Consider the following 24,101-nt stretch of genomic DNA (forward strand, 5'->3'; position numbering starts at 1 on the left):
CCTCTCTCTCTCTCTCTCCGGCAGCTCCAGCGAGCCATGCGACAGTGGTGCCTCCCGGCTGCGGTACCGCGACCCGAACCGATGCCCACAGGGCGCCTCTCACCCCCGCTATCAGGTAGGCAAGGCAGGGCAGGCAGGCAATGTAAATGCCATGGGTCAATAACGCATTGTTTTGCAGTCAGTGCACAGATTCAATGAATGTACCCATATGTAAAATTATCTCGCGAAAGTTTGTCATTTTTGTTCCACAAGAGATTCATGTACTGTAGCCTACATATACCATTCAACATCATGGCATTAAATATATATATTTTTTAGCCCAAGTTACGTTTGTTGTTTTTCTCATGCTCCAGACACTTTTTGTAAGTGAACTTGACAACAAAGTCCTGCGTATACAGTATTTCAATGTAATATTTTTACATGTTATAGACCTATGGGAAGTGTGTGTGTGGACAAGTCATGTCTGTTTTAACCCATTAGATGCCAGGATGGAGTGTTGTGAGGTGGAGCCACGCTATACCATCGAGCAGATTGACCTCCTTCAGCGTCTCCGTCTCTCAGGGATGACCAAGCCACAGATCATCCAGGCCTTGGAGTCCCTAGAGCGGCTAGATCCCGACCATCGGCCCCCGTACTGCAACGACACCCACGCCGCCAACCCCACAACCAACACTACCCCTACCACAGCCTCCGCCCCAGCCCCCTCCTCCTCTTCCTCCTCCTCTTCTTCCTCCCTCTCCTTGGCATCCGCCACAACGCAGACCCCTGGGCTAGACGGCGCCTCACTGTCGCCTAGCAACAGCTATGAGGCCTCTCCCCCACCGCTGTACCCACATGGGGTTGGAGTTCAGAAGTCGTTTAGCTATGACATCATGGCAGAGGAGGACTGGGATCTGGAGGAGAAGGTGGAGGAGTACATGAGGTGAGGAGAGAGTGTGAGGGCTGGAAGGGACAGTAGACTGTGACGTGGAGGAGTACACGAGGGAGGGACAGTAGACTGATGTGGAGAAGGTGGAGTACATGAGGGAGGGTCAGTAGACTGACGTGAAGAAGGTGGAGTACATGAGGGAGGGACAGTAGACTGTGACGTGGAGGAGTACATGAGGGAGGGACAGTAGACTGACATGGAGAAGGTGGAGTACACGAGGGAGGGACAGTAGACTGACTTGAAGAAGGCGGAGTACATGAGGGAGGGACAGTAGACTGACTTGGAGAAGGTGGAGTACACGAGGGAGGGACAGTAGACTGACTTGGAGAAGGTGGAGTACACGAGGGAGGGACAGTAGACTGACTTGAAGAAGGCGGAGTACATGAGGGAGGGACAGTAGACTGTGACGTGGAGGAGTACATGAGGGAGGGACAGTAGACTGACTTGGAGAAGGTGGAGTACACGAGGGAGGGACAGTAGACTGACTTGAAGAAGGTGGAGTACATGAGGGAGGGACAGTAGACTGATGTGGAGAAGGTGCGGGGAGGGAGGTAGTAGGGAACCCTGAAGAGAAAGTAGAGGATGAGGAGGGGTATTTGAGGTGAAGGTGAGAAACGGCAGAGAATCTAGCTCTGGGAGAGGAAACTCATCAGATAACAACAGCCAGTCTCCGGTGATGCTGGCTTATTCTCCTACTGTTAGACTGACTCATTTGGGTCAGGTGTGTAGGGAGGGATGGATAAAAGATGATTGCAGCCAGGCTTACATACAGGTCCTAAAGAAGGCAGTAGGCTTTATGACAGTCTCTGGCAGTATAGCTTCTTGTGCAAGTTTGTAGACTTTCCAGAAACCACAGTCGAATCAATGCAGAGAGAAAGAAAATAGAGAATGAGTAGAGAAGTAGAACACGGAACATGTAATAATAGATGCACAATTGGCAATGATTACTTGGTTATATACAAGGGGTGCTGGGGCCACAAAGTCCTTTTGCAAGGGGTGCTGGGGGCACAAAGTCCTTTTGCAAGGGGTGCTGGGGGCACAAAGTCTTTTTGCAAGGGGTGCCGTGGGCACGAAGTGTATTTGCAAGGGGTGCTGGGGGCACGAAGTCCTTTTGCAAGGGGTGCTGGGGGCACGAAGTCTTTTTGCAAGGGGTGCCGTGGGCACGAAGTGTATTTGCAAGGGGTCCCGGGGGCACGAAGTCTTTTTGCAAGGGGTCCCGGGGGCACGAAGTCTTTTTGCAAGGGGTCCCGTGGGCACGAAGTCCTTTTGCAAGGGGTCCCGTGGGCACGAAGTGTATTTGCAAGAGGTCCCGTGGGCACGAAGTCCTTTTGCAAGGGGTCCCGGGGGCACGAAGTCTTTTTGCAAGGGGTGCTGGGGCCACAAAGTCCTTTTGCAAGGGGTGCCGGGGGCACGAAGTCTTTTTGCAAGAGGTCCCGGGGGCACGAAGTCTTTTTGCAAGGGGTCCCGGGGGCACGAAGTCTTTTTGCAAGGGGTCCCGGGGGCACGAAGTCTTTTTGCAAGAGGTCCCGGGGGCACAAAGTCTTTTTGCAAGGGGTGCCGTGGGCACGAAGTCTTTTGGCAAGGGTGCCGTGGGCACGAAGTCTTTTTGCAAGAGGTCCCGGGGGCACGAAGTCCTTTTGCAAGGGGTCCCGTGGGCACGAAGTCCTTTTGCAAGGGGTCCCGGGGGCACGAAGTGTATTTGCAAGGGGTGCTGGGGCCACAAAGTCTTTTTGCAAGAGGTCCCGGGGGCACGAAGTGTATTTGCAAGGGGTCCCGGGGGCACGAAGTGTATTTGCAAGGGGTGCTGGGGGCACGAAGTCCTTTTGCAAGGGGTGCTGGGGGCACGAAGTCTTTTTGCAAGAGGTCCCGTGGGCACGAAGTCCTTTTGCAAGGGGTCCCGGGGGCACGAAGTGTATTTGCAAGGGGTGCTGGGGGCACAAAGTCTTTTTGCAAGAGGTCCCGTGGGCACGAAGTCCTTTTGCAAGGGGTCCCGGGGGCACGAAGTGTATTTGCAAGGGGTGCTGGGGCCACAAAGTCTTTTTGCAAGGGGTCCCGGGGGCACGAAGTGTATTTGCAAGGGGTCCCGGGGGCACGAAGTGTATTTGCAAGGGGTGCTGGGGCCACAAAGTCTTTTTGCAAGAGGTCCCGTGGGCACGAAGTCCTTTTGCAAGGGGTCCCGGGGGCACGAAGTGTATTTGCAAGGGGTGCCGTGGGCACAGTCTTTTTGTTGTCTGTTCTTACTTAGTGGTGCCTATTGTGTTCTTCTAGGAGGGACAGTAACCTGGTGAAGGAGGAGATTAAAACCTTCCTCAACAACCGCAGGATCTCCCAGGCCATCGTGGGACAGGTGACAGGTAAAGCAGTCATATATATATTTTTTAAAATTTATTTAGTGAACCTGTGTCGTCTGTTTTTAGTGTGCGCTGTTTACATTGTTTTGTATGAATATTAGTATCTTTCCTTCTAGGATATTTTTTTATAATGCTCTCATTTGGCTTGTAAGTAAGCATTTCACTGTAAGGTCTACTACACCTGTTGTATTCAGCATTTCACTGTAAGGTCTACTACACCTGTTGTATTCAGCATTTCACTGTAAGGTCTACTACACCTGTTGTATTCAGCAATTCACTGTAAGGTCTACTACACCTGTTGTATTCAGCAATTCACTGTAAGGTCTACTACACCTGTTGTATTCAGCATTTCACTGTGAGGTCTACTACACCTGTTGTATTCAGCATTTCACTGTGAGGTCTACTACACCTGTTGTATTCAGCATTTCACTGTAAGGTCTACTACACCTGTTGTATTTAGCATTTCACTGTAAGGTCTACTACACCTGTTGTATTTAGCATTTCACTGTAAGGTCTACTACACCTGTTGTATTCAGCATTTCACTGTAAGGTCTACTACACCTGTTGTATTCAGCATTTCACTATCAGGTCTACTACACCTGTTGTATTCAGCATTTCACTATCAGGTCTACTACACCTGTTGTATTCAGCATTTCACTATCAGGTCTACTACACCTGTTGTATTCAGCATTTCACTGTAAGGTCTACTACACCTGTTGTATTCAGCATTTCACTGTAAGGTCTACTACACCTGTTGTATTTAGCATTTCACTGTAAGGTCTACTACACCTGTTGTATTCAGCATTTCACTGTAAGGTCTACTACACCTGTTGTATTCAGCATTTGACTGTAAGGTCTACTACACCTATTGTATTCAGCATTTCACTGTAAGGTCTACTACACCTGTTGTATTCAGCATTTCACTGTAAGGTCTACTACACCTGTTGTATTTAGCATTTCACTGTGAGGTCTACTACACCTGTTGTATTCAGCATTTCACTGTAAGGTCTACTACACCTGTTGTATTCAGCATTTCACTCTAAGGTCTACTACACCTGTTGTATTCAGCATTTCACTGTCAGGTCTACTACACCTGTTGTATTCAGCATTTCACTGTAAGGTCTACTACACCTGTTGTATTCAGCATTTCACTGTAAGGTCTACTACACCTGTTGTATTCAGCATTTCACTGTAAGGTCTACTACACCTGTTGTATTCACCATTTCACTGTCAATTCTACTACACCTGTTGTATTCAGCATTTCACTGTCAGGTCTACTACACCTATTGTATTCAGCATTTCACTGTAAGGTCTACTACACCTGTTGTATTCGGCACATGTGACATAATTTTCGATTTGTTCCTACTCGCGCTCCTTCTCTTCATCTGTTTCTCCTCTCCTCCCATAATTTTCTCCCTCCCCTATCTCCTACCTTCCTCTGCTTCTTATTTACCTTCCTCCTCCTCACTCCTCTCCCATTTTATTGATCACATACACATATTTACAGATGTTATTGCAGGCGTGGTGAAATCAGTCCGTTCCTTCTCCTCACCCTAGGTATCAGAGTTAGTGCCTTCAGAAGTATTCATACCCCTTGACTTATTCCACATTTTGTTGTTACAGCCTGAATTTAAAAAAAATAATGATTACATATTCTTTTCATACCCATCTACACACACAATACCTACAAAATGAAAAAAAAATTGAAAATGTATTGTAAATTGAAATACAGTATTCAGTCCCCTGAGTCAATACTTTGTAGAAGCACCTTTGGCAGTGATTATAGCTGTGAGTGTTTTTGGGTAAATCTCTTAAAAGCTTTCCACACCAGGATTGTGCAACATTTCCCACTTTTTAATTATTTTCAAAATTCTTCTATCTCTGTCAAATTGGTTGTTGATCATAGATTTTCAATCAGATTTATGTCAAAACTGTTACTTGGCCATTCAGGAACATTCACTATATTCTTGTTAAGCAACTCCAGTGTAGATTTGGCCTTGTGTTTGAGGTCATTGTCCTGCTGAAAGGTGAATGAGTCTCTGTGACTGAACCAGGTTTTCCCACTAGGATTTTGCCTGTGCTTATCTCCATTCAGGTTTTTTTTTTTATCCTGAAAAACGATGACAAGCATACCCGTAACATGATGCAGCCACCACTATGCTTGCACTATGCTTGCAAATATAGAGGTACTCAGTAATGTGTTGTATGTTTGGGGCAAACCCAATGACACTTTTTATTCCGGACATAAAGTGAGGTTAGTATTGTGGAGTAACTACCATGTTGCTGATCCATCCTCAGTTTAATGGCTGCGATGAGAGAAAAAAACTAACAAAAACCTTTCGTTTTTTCAAAGTCACAATTGGCCTCATGGTGAAATCCCTGAGCAGTTTCCTTCCTCTTCGGCAAGTGAGTTAGGAACGACGCCTGTATCTTGGTAGTGACTGGGTGTATTGATACACCAACCAAAGTGTAATTAATAACTTCACCATAATCAAAAGGATATTCAATGTGTGCATAATTTTTTTTTTTTTTCTACCCATCTACCAATAGGTGCCCTTTTTTGCGAGGCATTGAATGTCCCTTTGAGAAGTTAGAGATGAGGTAAAAAAAATAAATAATAATAATTAGACACCATTCTTACACACATGCAACCTATGTGACTTGTTAAGCACATTTATACATCTGAACTTATGTAAATTAAATCTGAACTTATGTAAATTAAATCTGAATGTATGTAAATTAAATCTGAATGTATGTAAATTAAATCTGAATTTATGTAAATTAATTATGTAAATTAAATTAGAGGGGGAAAAGTGTGTTTTTTCACCCCTTTGCTGTGACACTCCAAATTGAGAGCAGGTGCACCCAATTTCTATCAATCATCCTTGATTGATCGCTACAACTTGATTGGAGTCCACGTGTGACCAATTGTTTTGGACATGATTTAGAAAGGAACGCACCTGTCTGTATAAGGTCCCACAGTTGACAGTGCAGAATCTATACCAGGAAGTACAAGGAACTGTCCGGCGATCTCTGAGAGAATTGTGATCAGACATACATCTGGGGATTAAACAACGTCGATAGTGTTGAGCGTTTTTTTCCAAGACAACCAAACAATTTCTAGAGCACGGTGGTCTCCGTTATTGAGAGATTTAAAAAATATATGGAAATTCCCTAGAGCTGTCCGTCTGACCAAACTGAGCAGCCGAGCAAGAAGGACCTTGGTCAGAGAGGTGACCAAGAACCCAGCGACCACCCTGACAGAACTACAGAGTTCCTTGGCTGAGATGGGAGAACCTGCCAGAAGGTCAACCGTCTCTACAGTACTTCACCAATCTGGGCTTTATGGGGGAGTCGCTAAACAGAAGCCACTCCTGACGAAAAATGTCTGGAGTTTGCAAAAAGACAAGAGCATGAGGCAAAATTTTATGTGGTCTGATGCCTGAATGCAAAGCGCTATGTCTGGGAACCAGGCACAGCTCATCCCCCATCTTAACACCACCCCTACCATGAAGCATGGTGGTGGCAGCGTCATGTTATGGGGATGTATTTCAACGGCAGGGACTGGGACACTTTAAAAAAATATGTATATATTTTTTAAAAGATAGATAGAACAACGAGTGGAACCAAATACAGGCAAATCCACGATGAGAACCTGCTTCAGAGTGCAAACAACTTTAGACGATGGGGAGACGATTTAAGTTCCAACAGTACAATGACCCCAATCTAAAACAACAACACTGGAATGTCTTCAGAACGAGAACGTGAAAGTCCTTGAGTGGGGCCTGCCACAGCCCAGATTTGAATCCCATCGAAACATTTCTAAAACAATGTTTTCACTTTGTTATTTATCCGGGTAAATAGTATGTATGTAGATGGGTGAGATTTAAAAAAAAATATATATATATTTATTTATTTTAAATTCAGGTTGTAACACAGCTAACTGTGGCTTAAGTCCAGGAGTAAGAATACTTTCTGAAGGCTCTGTATACATTGTGAAAAGTATTCAGACCTCTTGATTCGTTCCACATTTAGTTGGGTTACAGCCTGACTCTAAAATGGATTAAATTGTTTGTGTCCCCTCAACAATCGACACACAATACTCGATAATGACAAAGCAAAAAAAACAGGTTTTCAGAAATGTTTGCCCATTTTTATTACAGAAGCTGAAATGACATTTACATAAGTATTCAGACCCTTTACTCAGTACTTTGTTGAAGCACCTTTTGGCAGTGATTACAACCTAGAAGCTTCTTGGGTATGACGCTGCAAGCTTGGCGCACCTGTATTTGGGAGTTTCTCCCATTCTTCTCTGCAGATCCTCTCATGCTCTGACAGGTTGGATGGGGAGCGTTGCTATTTTCAGGCCTCCAGAGATGTTTGATCGGGTTCAAGTCCAGGCCACTCGAGGATATTCAGAGACCTGTCCTGAAGCCATTCCTGCGTTGTCTTGGCCGTGTGCTTAGGGTCGTTGTCCTGTTGGAAGGTAAAACCTTCTCCCCAGTCTGAGGTCCTGAGTGCTCTGGAGCCCCCCCCCCTCAGTGGTGTAAAGAACTCAAATAAAAATACTTGACAGTACTACTTAAGTAGTTTATTTGGGGGGGGGGGGGGGTATCTGTACTTCACTATCCCTGGTCATCCCTACTGTCTCTGATCTGGAGGACTCACTAAACAGAGAACATCCCTGGTTATTCCTACTGCCTCTGATCTGGAGGACTCACTAAACAGAGAACATCCCTGGTCATCCCTACTGCCTCTGATCTGGAGGACTCACTAAACAGAGAACATCCCTGGTCATCCCTACTGCCTCTGATCTGGAGGACTCACTAAACAGAGAACATCCCTGGTCATCCCTACTGCCTCTGATCTGGAGGACTCACTAAACAGAGAACATCCCTGGTTATTCCTACTGCGTCTGATCTGGAGGACTCACTAAACAGAGAACATCCCTGGTCATCCCTACTGCCTCTGATCTAGAGGACTCACTAAACAGAGAACATCCCTGGTCATCCCTACTGCCTCTGATCTGGTGGACTCACTAAACAGAGAACATCCCTGGTTATCCCTACTGCCTCTGATCTGGCGGACTCACTAAACAGAGAACATCCCTGGTCCTCCCTACTGCCTCTGATCTGGAGGACTCACTAAACAGAGAACATCCCTGGTCATCCCTACTGCCTCTGATCTGGAGGACTCACTAAACAGAGAACATCCCTGGTCATCCCTACTGCCTCTGATCTGGCAGACTCACTAAACAGAGAACATCCCTGGTCATCCCTACTGCCTCTGATCTGGAGGACTCACTAAACAGAGAACATCCCTGGTCATCCCTACTGCCTCTGATCTGGCGGACTCACTAAACAGAGAACATCCCTGGTCATCCCTACTGCCTCTGATCTGGAGGACTCACTAAACAGAGAACATCCCTGGTCATCCCTACTGCCTCTGATCTGGAGGACTCACTAAACAGAGAACATCCCTGGTCATCCCTACTGCCTCTGATCTGGAGGACTCACTAAACAGAGAACATCCCTGGTCCTCCCTACTGCCTCTGATCTGGAGGACTCACTAAACACATGCTTCGTTTTAAACGATGTCTGAATGTTGGAGAGTGCCCCTGGTTATCTGGGAAATAAAAAAAACAAGAAAATGGTGCCGTCTGGTTTGCTTAAAATAAGGAATTTTAAATTATTTTTTACTTTTGATACTTAAGTACCAGTCAAACATTTACTACTAATTCAAAACTTTGAAGAATCTCAAATATAACCTCTATTTTGTTTAACACTTTGTTGGTTACTACATGACTCCATATGCGTTATTTCATAGTTTTGATGTCTTCACTATTATTCCACAATTTAGTGGAATATTTAAATATTGAAAAACCCTGGAATGAGTAGGCGTGTCCAAATTTTTGACTGGTAATGTATATCTAAAACCAAATAGTTGTATACTTTTACTCAAGTAGTATTTTACTGAGTGACTTCAACTTTTACTTGAGTCATTTTCTATTCATGTATATTTTATTTTACTTAAGTATGACAATTTAGTACTTTTTCCACCACTGTTCTTTGCTCTGTTAATCTTTCCCTCGATCCTGACTAGTCTCCCAGTCCCTGCTGCTAAAAAACCATCCCCACAGCATGATGCTGCCACCACCATGCTTCACCATAGGGATGGTACCAGGTTTACTCCAGAAGTGATGCTTGGCATTCAGGCCAAAGAGTTCAACCTTGTTTTCATCAGACCAGAGAATCCTCTTTCTCATGGGCTGTCCTCTTGGTGCCTTTTGGCAAACTCCAAGCGGGCTGTCGTGTCTTTTACTGAAGAGTGGCTTCCGCCTGACCACTAGCATAAATGCCATATTTGGTGGAGTGCTGCAGAGAGGGTTGTCCTTCTGGAAGGTTCTCCCATCTCCACAGAGGAACTCTGGAGCTCTGTTAGAGTGACCATCAGGTTCTTGGTTACCTCCCTGACCAAGACCCTTCTCCCCCAATTGCTCAGTTTGTCCGGGCGGCTAGCTCTAGGAAGAGTATTGGTGGTTCCAAACTTCTTCCATTTAAGAATGATGGAGGCCACTGTGTTCTTGGGGACATTTCAATGCCTCAAATTATTTTGGTACCCTTCTCCAGATTTGTGCCTCGACACAATCCTGTCTCAGAGCTCTACAGACAATTCCTACGACCTCATGACTTGTTTTTTTTTGTTGCTCTGACAGGCATTGTCAACTGTGGGACCTTTTATATAGACAGGTGTGTGCCTTTCCAAATCATGTCCAATCAATTGAATTTACCACAGGTGGACTCCAATCAAGTTGTAGAAACATCTCAAAGATGTTCAATGGAAACAGGATGCACCTGAGCTCAATTTCGAATCTCATAGCAAATGTTCTAATTACTTTTATGTAAGTAAGGTATTTCTGTTTTTATCTGAATTTGCTAAAGAAATCTACAGACCTGTTTTTTCTTTGTCATTTTGGGGTATTGTGTGTAGATTGAGGGGGGGGGGGGGGGGGTGACTTAATCCATTTTAGAATAAGGCTGTAACAAAATGTGGAAAAGGTATACTTCCCGAATGCACTGTATGGCCCCTCCCTAGGTATTAGTCAGAGCTATCTCTCCTCTCTTCTCCCTAGGTATCAGTCAGAGCTATCTCTCCTCTCTTCTCCCTAGGTATTAGTCAGAGCTATCACTCCTCTCTTCTCCCTAGGTATCAGTCAGAGCTATCTCTCCTCTCTTCTCCCTAGGTATCAGTCAGAGCTATCACTCCTCTCTTCTCCCTAGGTATCAGTCAGAGCTATCTCTCCTCTCTTCTCCCTAGGTATCAGTCAGAGCTATCACTCCTCTCTTCTCCCTAGGTATTAGTCAGAGCTATCTCTTCTCCCTAGGTATTAGTCAGAGCTATCTCTCCTCTCTTCTCCCTAGGTATCAGTCAGAGCTATCTCTCCTCTCTTCTCCCTAGGTATTAGTCAGAGCTATCTCTTCTCCCTAGGTATTAGTCAGAGCTATCTCTCCTCTCTTCTCCCTAGGTATTAGTCAGAGCTATCTCTCCTCTCTTCTCTCTAGTTATTAGTCCGAGCTATCTCTTCTCCCTAGGTATCAGTCAGAGCTATCTCTCCTCTCTTCTCCCTAGGTATCAGTCAGAGCTATCACTCCTCTCTTCTCCCTGGGTATCAGTCAGAGCTATCACTCCTCTCTTCTCCCTAGGTATCAGTCAGAGCTATATCTCTCAGTGGTTGCTGCAGCAGGGCTTGGAGATGAGTGACTCCAAACGCAGAGCCTTCTACCGTTGGTACCTGCTTGAGAGAAACAACCCAGGTAAGAACCAGTGTAGGAGGTGGCTAAGGGGAGGGAGCGGTTCATGTCGACTCCATTCTGTTAGCTGGACTGCTGCTTGTTATTGTCACTTTCCCCTATGTCCATCCTATGTCCGTCCTATGTAATCCTGCATTGTGAATCCACACACACACCTTTTCTGGTTCTAGAGGTCTGGAGAGTTCAGTGAAGTACAGAGAACTATGACTGAGAGAACGACGTGTCTGTAAACAAATAGAATGCGACAGGTGTCGCTAGTCAAAACAGCATTTAAATGACTGTCAAATTTCCTTGTCGCACAGACATGGAAAAACATGTGAAGTGTCTGCAACTGTCGCAATGTCCGTTGTCGTGGTTCGCCGGGCTGCCATGGCAACTATACCAAATCCTCCTGTGACAAGATGCAGGACTTCTAAAAATATTCTCAGAATTATCTGCTTTTATTTGGTGACACTGTGGCGCAAAGTTATTCAATGTCAACTTGCCATTACCTTGGAAAGAATTGTTGTGGGTCTATTTTCCTGTAGTAATGATTTTACAAAGTAGCTCAGGTTACGATGTTGTCAGCTATACTCTGGTCATTATTTGAACTGGTTAGCCAGCTAGCTAGCTACAGCGCCTTCAGAAAGTATTCATACCCCTTGACTTATTCCACATTTTTGTTGTTACAGCCAGAATTCAACATGGATTAAATATGTTGTTGTTTTCTCTCTCACCCATCTACACACATAATGAAAACATGTACGTTTTTTTAGAAATTGATTAAAAATAAAACACTATTTTACTGTTTCTTGATCAGATGAGTGTTCAACACCTTCAGTCATAACATGTTGGTCATTCTGGGTCAGTTTCTAAGAGCTGTTGGTCATTCTGGGTCAGTTTCTAAGAGCTGTTGGTCATTCTGGGTCGGTTTCTAAGAGCTGTTGGTCATTCTGGGTCAGTTTCTAAGAGCTGTTGGTCATTCTGGGTCAGTTTCTAAGAGCTGTTGGTCATTCTGGGTCAGTTTCTAAGAGCTGTTGGTCATTCTGGGTCAGTTTCTAAGAGCTTTCCACACCTGGATTGTGCAACATTTGCCCATTTTTTTTTTTTTCCAAGTTCTTCAAACTCTTAAATTGGTTGTTGATCATTGCTGGACAACCATTTTCAGGTCTTGCCATAGATTTTCAAGTAGATTTGAGTCAAAACTGTAATTCGGCCATTCAGGAACATTCACTGTCTTCTTGGAAAGCAACTCCAGTGTTGATTTGGCTTTGTGTTTTAGGTTATTGTCTTGCTGAAAGGTGAATGAATCTCCCAGAGTCTGATGGAAAGCAGACTGAACCAGGTTTTCCTCCAGGATGTTGTCTGTGCTTTGCTCCATTCCGTTAGATATTTTTTTTATCCTGAAAAACTCTCCAATCCTAAATGAGGCTAGGCTACCCTGGTGTGGCAGGGTAGCCTAGTGGTTAGAGCATTGGACTAGTAACCAGAAGGTTGCAAGTTCAAACCCCTGAGCTGACAAGGTACAAATCTGTCAATCTTGCCCCTGAACAGGCAGTTAACCCACTGTTCCTAGGCTGTTATTTAAAAATAAGATTTTTTTCTTAACTGACTTGCCGAGTTAAATAAAGGTACAATAAAAAATTAATTACAAACGTAACACTTTGTATTCAGGCCAAGAATTGAATTGAACATGTTTTGCTGTATTATTCGTTTTTTTATTTAACCTTTTTATTTAACCTTGTTAACCTTTTTATTTAAGTTTAGGAGCAAATTCTTATTTACAATGACGGCCTACCAAACGGCAAAAGGCCTCCTGCGGGGACAGGGGCCTGGTATTAAAATAAATACAATATAAATAGGACAAAACACACATCACAACGAGAGAGACGACACAACACTACATAGAGAATTTAGTGCCTTGTTGCGAACAGGATGCATGTTTTGGAATCTTTTTTTATGTATAGGCCTCCTCCTTTTATTCTGTCTAAAATGTTGATCCACCCGTTAAACTGTTTATGAAGTCACCATTGGCCTAATGCTGAAATCCCTGAGTGGTTTCCTTCCTCTCCGGCAACTGAGTTAGGAAGGACGCCTGTATCTTTGTAGTGACTCAGTGTATTGATACACCATCCAAAATATAATGAATAACTTCACCATAATATAAGGGGTATTCAATGTCTGCTTTTTATATTTTTACCCATCTACCAATCGGTGCCCTTTTTTTGCAAGGCATTGGAAAACCTCCCTGGTCTTTGTGGTTGAATATGGGTTTGAAATTCCCTGTTCGACTGAGGAACCTTACAGATAATGAGGTAGTCATTCAAAACTCACGTTAAACACTTATTGCAGAGTGAGTCCATGCAACTTATGTGACTTGTTAAGCACTTTAAAAAAAAAAGAGATATATATTATTTTTATTAATTTATTTAGGCTTGCCATTACAAAGGTGTTTTAATAATTATTAACTCAAGACATTTCAGCTTTTAATTTTTAATTAATTTGTAAACATTTCTAAAAACATAATTCCACTTTGACATAATGGGGTATGGTGTGTAGGCCAGTGACGATATCTCGAATTTAATCCATGTTAAATTCAGGCTGTAACACAACAAAATGTGGCTAAGGTCAAGGGGCATAAATACTTTTCTGAAGGCACTGTAGCTAACTAGCTAGCAACGAACCAAAACATTGTTTATAAAATTGCTTTTAGTGTCCTGGCTTGCTGGGTTGACATTTCCTGAATTTTTTAACAGATGGGTTTATTGGTGTTGAAATAGACTGTCGTTTGGAGCGCCGGGCTGCTGTTTTGGGTTTATTCGTTGTCATAACGACGACAACAAGTTTGACGTCGGACAACAATCGAATGTTGTCGCTACGTTATTTGTCGACAGACATGTCGATAGACGACTGTATACCAGCCTTTGCTGTAGATATTAATCAATTATGTTAAAGTCATCTGGTTTGAAGTGAAACTCTAGTGGATGAGTGTGGTGTCTGTCCATCCATCTAAACCCAGGCCACAGAAACGTCGCGATTCGTCCATCTAAACCCAAGCTACAGGAACGTCACGACCCGTCCATCTAAACCCAAGCCACAGGAACGTCACGATCCGTCCATCTAAACCCAAGCTACAGGAACGTCACGACCCGTCCATCTAAACCCAGGCCACAGGAACGTCACGATCCGTCCATCTAAACCCAAGCTACAGGAACGTCACGATCCGTCCATCTAAACCCAGGCTACAGGAACGTCACGATCCGTCCATCTAAACCCAGGCTACAGGAACGTCACGATCCATCTAAACCCAGGCTACAGGAACGTCACGATCCATCTAAACCCAGGCTACAGGAACGTCACGATCCATCTAAACCCAGGCCACAGGAACATCACGATCCGTCCATCTAAACCCACGCTACAGGAACGTCACAATCCATCTAAACCCAGGCTACAGGAACGTCACGTTCTGTCCATCTAAACCCAGGCTACAGGAACGTCACGTTCCGTCCATCTAAACCCAGGCTACAGGAACGTCACGTTCCGTCCATCTAAACCCAGGCTACAGGAACGTCACGATCCATCCATCTAAACCCAGGCTACAGGAATGTCGCGATCCCTCCATCTAAACCCAGGCTACAGGAACGTCGCGATCCCTCCATCTAAACCCAGGCTACAGGAATGTCACGATCCATCTAAACCCAGGCTACAGCAGCGTCGTGACCTCATAAGAAGTCAACAATAAACATCCACACAGACCAATGTATAAGATGCACTAGAAGTGTTCTGATAATGAAACTGTTTGCTCAATTCTACATCAGCAAAGACATTAGCCTAAATATCACAATGTTTAATCTGTCACTTTAGTGCTTCACTCCTATGTCACATGACCAAAATGCATGAACAATCTACCTACCCCTGCCTTCTTCATGCCATCCCCCTGTCCTCCTCCCTTCTTCCCCAAGCTTTGCTGATGCTGCTTCTGTGTGGTTCTCAGTCCTGATCCTGGAGAGTTAGAATTCCGGTGCTGGTTTTCATTCCTACATGGCTAACAGGCTAACCATAATAACCCCATCTAATACTAACAATGATGCTAATTCAGGATCCTAATGCTAACGTGTTGCCTTTTCTCTATGCCTTTCTACCTGGTGGGCACTTCATTACTAAACTTCTGGACCTGTCTGCTGTTTACCTGTTCAGAACAGTAATCTCAAAGTTGCTCTTGTTAATTTAACACATTGTGGCCACAAATTATTGGATGAAGTCCGTAAGATTAAATTATAAATTGATATTGATAGACATACAAACAAGTGATCTAATTTTGATTGACTGTAGGACTTCTGTTAACTCTAGGCCTAAATCTTAAACCAATATTGCCCAAACTCTGTATGCCTACTTCGATACGTCTGTGGCCTGACCTGACCACTGGTTTGGTTTTGTCCTTAATGAAGGGCTGAGATGGAGTGAAAGCCAGCACGGCCCGGCGGGTCTGGGCCCAGGGCTCGGTGGTCTCGGCCAGGGGCTCTGTGGTCTCGGCCAGGGGTTGGGCCAGAACCTGGGCTCTGGACCCGCCAGGGGAGGGGACAGAGACGTCACAGGGATGGTGGGAAACGCCGCTACGGGCGCCACGGCCGCGGCCACTGCCTCTACCACCTGGGGCAGACAGAGAGAGCTGCTGATGCACCTCCTCCCATGGTACACTGCTGCCGCACAGCAGGCACAGCCAGGTAACGGCCAGGTAACAGCCAGGTAACAGCAAGCCCCTGCCCACCCATGCCCATAACAGGCAACCACTCTTACAGGGCTCAACCCTCCCTCTCTCTCTCCTCAGTTCTGTCTGTGGCTGTTCAGGAACAAGGCAGGTGATGTTTTTACTAGTCCAGGTTTTAGCTCCAACTCTGAGTTCCATTACCAAAGTCGAAAGTTTAAAAAAATATAAAATTTAAAAAAAAGACACTGCAGCACTCCGTGACCCCTGTCTGTCTGACACATCCTGTCATCACATAGCCTGCATGCCTGTCTGTGTCCACGTTGTGTCCCACTGTCAGTCCGAGGGATGTCATGTATCCTAAAAGTCCAAATCCTTATTAAAATACTACAGCCATGTGATTGAACCATCACTTCTTTCTCATAACTAATAGTTACAGTGGGTTACTTTCTCTTGATGTTTAAACTTCCTCTCACTCCCTCTCACCTCCTTCCCTCACTCCCTCTTGCTCACTTTCCTGTCTCTCACCTCCCCCTCTCTTCCCTTCTCTCTCACCACCTCCCCCTCTCCTCCCTTCCCTTTCTCTCGCCTCCTCCCTTCCCTTTCTCTCTCCTCCTCCCTTCCCTTTCTCTCTCCTCCTCCCTTCCCTTTCTCTCTCCTCCTCCCTTCCCTTTCTCTCTCCTCCTCCCTTCCCTTTCTCTCTCTCCTCCTCCCTTCCCTTTCTCTCTCCTCCTCCCTTCCCTTTCTCTCTCCTCCTCCCTTCCCTTTCTCTCTCCTCCTCCCTTCCCTTTCTCTCTCCTCCTCCCTTCCCTTTCTCTCGCCTCCTCCCTTCCCTTTCTCTCGCATCCTCCCTTCCCTTTCTCTCGCATCCTCCCTTCCCTTTCTCTCGCTTCCTCCCTTCCCTTTCTCTCTCCTCCTCCCTTCCCTTTCTCTCAAACCTCCCTTCCCTTTCTCTCGCCGCCTCCCTTCCCTTTCTCTCGCCTCCTCCCTTCCCTTTCTCTCGCCTCCTCCCTTCCTTTTCTCTCGCCTCCTCCCTTTCTCTCGCCTCCTCCCTTTCTCTCGCCTCCTCCCTTTCCTTTCTCTCGCCTCCTCCCTTCCCTTTCTCTCGCCTCCTCCCTTCCTTTTCTCTCTCTTTCCTCCCTTTCTCTCCTTCCTCCCTTTCTCTCCTCCCTTTCTCTTTCTCTCCTCCCTTTCTCTCTCGTCTCCTCCCTTCCCTTTCTCTCTCGTCTCCTCCCTTCCCTTTCTCTCTCCTCCTCCCTTTCCTTTCTCTCTCCTCCTCCCTTTCCTTTCTCTCTCCTCCTCCCTTCCCTTTCTCTCGCCTCCTCCCTTCCCTTTCTCTCGCCTCCTCCCTTCCCTTTCTCTCGCCTCTTCCCTTCCCTTTCTCTCGCCTCTTCCCTTCCCTTTCTCTCGCCTCTTCCCTTCCCTTTCTCTCGCCTCTTCCCTTCCCTTTCTCTCGCCTCTTCCCTTCCCTTTCTCTCGCCTCTTCCCTTCCCTTTCTCTCGCCTCTTCCCTTCCCTTTCTCTCGCCTCTTCCCTTCCCTTTCTCTCGCCTCTTCCCTTCCCTTTCTCTCTCCTCCTCCCTTCCCTTTCTCTCGCCTCTTCCCTTCCCTTTCTCTCGCCTCTTCCCTTCCCTTTCTCTCTCCTCCTCCCTTCCCTTTCTATCTCCTCCTCCCTTCCCTTTCTCTCTCCTCCCTTTCTCTCTCCTCCCTTTCTCTCTCGTCTCCTCCCTTTCTCTCTCCGTCTCCTCCCTTCCCTTTCTCTCTCCTCCTCCCTTCCCTTTCTCTCTCCTCCTCCCTTCCCTTTCTCTCTCCTCCTCCCTTCCCTTTCTCTCTCCTCCTCCCTTCCCTTTCTCTCTCCTCCTCCCTTCCCTTTCTCTCTCCTCCTCCCTTCCCTTTCTCTCGCCTCCTCCCTTCCCTTTCTCTCGCCTCCTCCCTTCCCTTTCTCTCGCCTCCTCCCTTCCCTTTCTCTCGCATCCTCCCTTCCCTTTCTCTCGCTTCCTCCCTTCCCTTTCTCTCTCCTCCTCCCTTCCCTTTCTCTCATCCTCCCTTCCCTTTCTCTCATCCTCCCTTCCCTTTCTCTCGCCGCCTCCCTTCCCTTTCTCTCGCCTCCTCCCTTCCTTTTCTCTCGCCTCCTCCCTTCCTTTTCTCTCGCCTCCTCCCTTTCTCTCGCCTCCTCCCTTTCCTTTCTCTCGCCTCCTCCCTTCCCTTTCTCTCGCCTCCTCCCTTCCTTTTCTCTCTCTTTCCTCCCTTTCTCTCCTTCCTCCCTTTCTCTTCTCCCTTTCTCTCTCGTCTCCTCCCTTCCCTTTCTCTCTCGTCTCCTCCCTTCCCTTTCTCTCTCGTCTCCTCCCTTTCCTTTCTCTCTCCTCCTCCCTTTCCTTTCTCTCTCCTCCTCCCTTTCCTTTCTCTCGCCTCCTCCCTTCCCTTTCTCTCGCCTCCTCCCTTCCCTTTCTCTCGCCTCTTCCCTTCCCTTTCTCTCGCCTCTTCCCTTCCCTTTCTCTCGCCTCTTCCCTTCCCTTTCTCTCGCCTCTTCCCTTCCCTTTCTCTCGCCTCTTCCCTTTCTATCTCCTCCTCCCTTCCCTTTCTCTCTCCTCCCTTTCTCTCTCCTCCCTTTCTCTCTCGTCTCCTCCCTTTCTCTCTCCGTCTCCTCCCTTTCTCTCTCGTCTCCTCCCTTTCTCTCTCCGTCTCCTCCCTTTCTCTCTCCGTCTCCTCCCTTTCTCTCTCCGTCTCCTCCCTTCCCTTTCTCTCTCGTCTCCTCCCTTTCTCTCTCGTTTCCTCCCTTTCTCTCTCGTTTCCTCCCTTTCTCTCTCGTCTCCTCCCTTTCTCTCTCGTCTCCTCCCTTTCTCTCTCGTCTCCTCCCTTTCTCTCTCCTCTTCCCTTCCCTTTCTCTCTCGCCTCCTCCCTTCCCTTTCTCTCGCCTCCTCCCTTCCCTTTCTCTCGCCACCTCCCCCTCTCATTACGTCCCATGTAGGTGCTACCCTGTCGATGCGCTCCCTGGTGAAGGAGGAGCCTGATTGGAGGACGGGGGTCAGCCCTGGGGAGAGGGGCGGGGTGGCAGGCGGTCCTCTGAGGCTGCGGAGGGGAAGCAGGTTCACCTGGAGGAAGGAGTGCCAGTCCATCATGGAGAGGTGAGCCAATCAAAGTGCAGTACTTTCCAGTTGACTAGCCAACTGTCTGCTTACGTAGAAAGAGCTTTATAGATACATTTGATTGATTGATTATCTATGTTGACCCACACCTGGAAGACAAGCACTCTCAGAGAGCGACTGCTATTTAATCAAATGAAGTCGAGTTTGCTAGACAGCTAGTTTGCAGTCTTTCCGGCTTCAGTTTGAAGTGATTGTGCTACTGTAGCTGTGTTGTTGGCTAGCTCCACTGAACAACAGTGTCCAGCTTCAGTTTGAAGTGATTGTGTTAGCTGTGTTGTTGGCTAGCTCCTCTGAACAACAGTGTCCAGCTTCAGTTTGAAGTGATTGTGTTAGCTGTGTTGTTGGCTAGCTCCACTGAACAACAGTGTCCAGCTTCAGTTTGAAGTGATTGTGTTAGCTGTGTTGTTGGCTAGCTCCTCTGAACAACAGTGTCCAGCTTCAGTTTGAAGTGATTGTGTTAGCTGTGTTGTTGGCTAGCTCCTCTGAACAACAGTGTCCAGCTTCAGTTTGAAGTGATTGTGTTAGCTGTGTTGTTGGCTAGCTCCTCTGAACAACAGTGTCCAGCTTCAGTTTGAAGTGATTGTGTTAGCTGTGTTGTTGGCTAGCTCCTCTGAACAACAGTGTCCTGATGAGAGAGCACATTTTCTACGCCAGGTGAAATCACACCTCGTTAGCGCATTATTATAGATGTATTCATATAAATATCACTAGAAAACAGCTTAAACAAATGCAGCTACTGTTATTCTGTCTGCACTGTTCAACGTGACTGAGTTAGCCATAGTTGGTTGGCTAGCTAGCAAGGGATAAGAATGTTGCCAGCCAGTATGTCAATGGAACATTCAGAGCGAACGACTGGGTCTCGTCCATAGATACAGAACAAAAAGACTGAACGACTGGGTCTCGTCCATAGATACAGAACAAAAAGACTGAACGACTGGGTCTCGTCCATAGATACAGAACAAAAAGACTGAACGACTGGGTCTCGTCCATAGATACAGAACAAAAAGACTGAACGACTGGGTCTCGTCCATAGATACTGAACGACTGGGTCTCGTCCATAGATACAGAACAAAAAGACTGAACGACTGGGTCGGGTCCATAGAAACAGAACAAAAAGACTGAACGACTGGGTCTCGTCCATAGATACAGAACAAAAAGACTGAACGACTGGGTCTCGTCCATAGATACAGAACAAAAAGACTGAACGACTGGGTCTCGTCCATAGATACAGAACAAAAAGACTGAACGACTGGGTCTCGTCCATAGATACTGAACGACTGGGTCTCGTCCATAGATACAGAACAAAAAGACTGAACGACTGGGTCGGGTCCATAGAAACAGAACAAAAAGACTGAACGACTGGGTCGTGTCTCTGGCAACCAAACCAATAGAACGAACAACCAGCCAGCTTGGGCAGCAACCCTAGATTTGTGTTGGGACTTTATCTTGTGGAAGGATGTAATGGTATGAATAAATGTATCAAAATATGTTAGTTTTTTTATGAAAATATGTCAATCATTATCTGAATATGTTGGTAACCCGTTGTATAAAAGTGATAATGACCTTGAAGCCGGTGTTTGGAGGATATGTTGTCACGTTTGCTGGCCCGAGACGATATATCATCCAAACACAGGCTTCTCTGGCATTATCACTTAAATACAGTGCCTTGCGAAAGTATTCGGCCCCTTGAACTTTGCGACCTTTTGCCACATTTCAGGCTTCAAACATAAAGATATAAAACTGTATTTTTTTGTGAAGAATCAACAACAAGTGGGGCACAATCATGAAGTGGAATGACATTTATTGGATATTTCAAACTTTTTTAACAAATCAAAAACTGAAAAATTGGGCGTGCAAAATTATTCAATACGAATCTGTGTCAACATAGATATCACAGTATTCGGACATGGGGGGGGGTCGTGCTGAGATTCCTGTTTAATTTGTTACAAATGCATGTTGGGAGATCCAGAACTGGTTTTAATCATAATTACTGCAGTAGTTAACTAACTTTTTCCTGGAGAGCTATGGGGTGTCCAGGCTTTTGTTCTACCCCTACACTAATTATTAGTGGTTGAGTCTATTGATGTTAGTGGTGGGTGATGTCATGACGAGATGTTTTACCATCAATGCCTTTTTTTATGACATATCTGATTTAGAAACTGGACTTTCTTTTTTATAACGGATTTCTAACTGATAAAAAAGCCAAGTGCATCTTAAGTACAAGAATGATCTTTTGTTGCACTGTTTCCCCCTGAATGCGGTCGACTCTGCTTCCTGTGATGCTTCTAAGCAGAGGTCACTCTCAGTAATGAGAACACAACAGGCACGTAGACCAGCCACACCGTCACATAGCTCTATGGATTACGCAATGCCACTGCAGTGCTGCTTCTGTTTATGGGCTAGGTTACACTCCCAGTCCCGCTGAAGGGCGATACTGTAGGTTAGTGTGATGGAGGAAGTCGGGGAGGGGGGGGGGGGTGTAAAGTGCTCCTGCTGTTTATTTGTAAAGGGAAGTTATTATTATTCAGACAGGGAAAAGAGGAAGATGGAGGGTGGATTAAGTGGTGCAATAAATCTTTGTTTATTTAAAATGAGATTTGTTTTTATTTATTGCCTAGAAACGGAGAGTGTAAACAGTGCTGAATGTAATCCACCTAATGTGTCCCATTAATCTACCGTACTACTTCAACGAGAGTGTCTGATTGGTTAGCAATGCAGTCAGGGATCTTTTTAAGCACTTACAGATTTGTAACCTATTCAAATTGCACATTAAATTTTTTTTTAAATGTTTTGCAAGATGTAACATCATAGGAAATAGATGATGTAATACACAATTTTTAGGGACCCGTTTTAGCTCGTGAGCACTACTTTCAGAACTACTGGCTGAAACGATACAGAACTACTGGCTGAAACGATACAAAACTACTGGCTGAAACGATACAAAACTACTGGCTGAAACGATACAAAACTACTGGCTGAAACGATACAAAACTACTGGCTGAAACGATACAAAACTACTGGCTGAAACGATACAAAACTACTGGCTGAAACGATACAAAACTACTGGCTGAAACGATACAAAACTACTGGCTGAAACGATACAAAACTACTGGCTGAAACGATACAAAACTACTGGCTGAAACGATACAAAACTACTGGCTGAAACGATACAAAACTACTGGCTGAAACGATACAAAACTACGGGCTGAAACGATACAAAACTACGGGCTGAAACGATACAAACCTCTGGAGCATCACTTTAATAGCAGTGGGTGAGGCTAATCTAGCTGGATGTTTTCTCCTTCCTTACTCCATTCAAAGTGATGCTCCAGTAGCTTTGTAGCTTTGTCGCGTTTCGGCCAGTAGCTTTGTAGCGTTTCGGCCAGTAGCTTTGTAGTGTTTCGACCATTAGCTTTGTAGCGTTTCGACCATTGGCTTTGTAGCGTTTTCGGCCAGTAGCTTTGTAGCGTTTTCGGCCAGTAGCTTTGTAGCGTTTTCGGCCAGTAGCTTTGTAGCATTTTCGGCCAGTAGTAGCTTCTGATTGGTTAATGCCATGGGTGGGGGGGGGGGGGTTTGTCTAACACTGTTCTTATTGGCTGGTTGTTGTGTCTGTCAGTTTCTTCATGGAGAACCAGTACCCTGATGAAGCGAAGAGAGAGGAGATCGCTAACGCCTGCAACTCAGTCATCCAGAAACCCGGTCAGTTTGGTTCAAGCACAGCCCATCCACACACCTGTAACCAGTGTCTTTATTCTAAACCCAATTATCATGAATTCATACCTATCTTTTCTCTTATGCCCCTTTTTAAACAACTTGTTATTTTAATACCAATTAAGTCCTATGTTCAAAAAGGCTCACCAAATTTCACCTATTCACTTGTCCATCTCTCCTCTGTCTACTATTACCCAGGATGCAAGCTGTCCGAGTTTGAGCGTGTCACGGCTCTGAAAGTGTACAACTGGTTCGCCAACCGCCGGAAGGAGATGAAGAGGCGGGCTAATATAGGTGAGAATCTCTGATACCAAAACACCCCCTTTTCCCTAACACCCAGGCACACTCGGGTAGACCTGAAACCATTGGATAGGTATCGGCACTATGATAAGAGTTCAACGTTAGCCATTGATAGGCTAGCTGGAATATCTATTTTCAGATGTAGGAGATGTAGCTGCCGGTAGAGGGGCTGCACGTAGCTGCCGGTAGAGGGGCTGCACGTAGCTGCCGGTAGAGGGGCTGCACGTAGCTGCCGGTAGAGGGGCTGCACGCAGCTGCCGGTAGAGGGGCTGCACGCAGCTGCCGGTAGAGGGGCTGCACGTAGCTGCCGGTAGAGGGGCTGCACGTAGCTGCCGGTAGAGGGGCTGCACGTAGCTGCCGGTAGAGGGGCTGCACGCAGCTGCCGGTAGAGGGCTGCACGCAGCTGCCGGTAGAGGGGCTGCACGCAGCTGCCGGTAGAGGGGCTGCACGCAGCTGCCGGTAGAGGGCTGCACGCAGCTGCCGGTAGAGGGGCTGCACGCAGCTGCCGGTAGAGGGGCTGCACGCAGCTGCCGGTAGAGGGGCTGCACGCAGCTGCCGGTAGAGGGGCTGCACGCAGCTGCCGGTAGAGGGGCTGCACGCAGCTGCCGGTAGAGGGGCTGCACGCAGCTGCCGGTAGAGGGGCTGCACGCAGCTGCCGGTAGAGGGGCTGCACGCAGCTGCCGGTAGAGGGGCTGCACGTAGCTTGATACTAGTGGATAAAGGACAGCATTTCTCTTTCCCTGTTTGTACCCTTTTTGTCTGCTTTCTTTCTCCTCCCTTTTCCCTCTCGCCTTCTCCTCGTCAGAGGCAGCCATCTTGGAGAGTCATGGTATCGAGGTTCCAAGCCCGAGCTGTCAATCCAACGGGGAGGAGTTGGAACCACAGGACTTCACAGAGCAAGTGAATCAACGATTCATAGAGCAGGTAAGTCAGTGAATCAACAATTCATAGAGTAGGTGAATCAATGATTCATAGAGCAGGTGAGTCAGTGAATCAACAATTCAGTCAGGGATTTTAATACCAAACCACTCATTCATGGACATTTAGCTAGCTTGCATTACAGCCACTGACTGGACTGGACTGGAGTGTGGACCTCAGTTCATCTTTCAATCACCCACGTGGGTATATGCTCCTAAAAACCAATGAGGAGATGGGAGAGGCGGGACTTGTAG

At 46.2% G+C, this 24,101-nt stretch overlaps 1 protein-coding gene across 4 annotated transcripts in view; it reads left to right on the forward strand.

Annotated features, from left to right (window-relative positions):
- The window catches only part of LOC109885716 (homeobox-containing protein 1), a 32,580-nt gene that overhangs the window by 720 nt on the left and 7,759 nt on the right, over positions 1-24,101 (forward strand). For 2 of the 4 annotated variants that reach the window (XR_004203830.1, XM_031795032.1), the window contains exons 2-10: positions 25-115; positions 481-922; positions 3,197-3,282; positions 10,983-11,093; positions 15,518-15,793; positions 18,741-18,897; positions 22,535-22,617; positions 22,828-22,923; positions 23,735-23,853. Coding sequence is in view for 3 of the 4 variants with exons in the window: in XM_031795032.1 (XP_031650892.1) it covers positions 37-115; positions 481-922; positions 3,197-3,282; positions 10,983-11,093; positions 15,518-15,793; positions 18,741-18,897; positions 22,535-22,617; positions 22,828-22,923; positions 23,735-23,853 (1,449 nt within the window). In the remaining variant the exon portion in view is untranslated. The remainder of the gene's footprint in view (positions 1-24; positions 116-480; positions 923-3,196; positions 3,283-10,982; positions 11,094-15,517; positions 15,794-18,740; positions 18,898-22,534; positions 22,618-22,827; positions 22,924-23,734; positions 23,854-24,101) is intronic. The other 2 variants (XM_031795033.1, XM_031795034.1) reach the window with 2 other exon arrangements.

Source organism: Oncorhynchus kisutch, linkage group LG17, assembly GCF_002021735.2.
Source record: "Oncorhynchus kisutch isolate 150728-3 linkage group LG17, Okis_V2, whole genome shotgun sequence".
Taxonomy (NCBI): domain Eukaryota; kingdom Metazoa; phylum Chordata; class Actinopteri; order Salmoniformes; family Salmonidae; genus Oncorhynchus; species Oncorhynchus kisutch.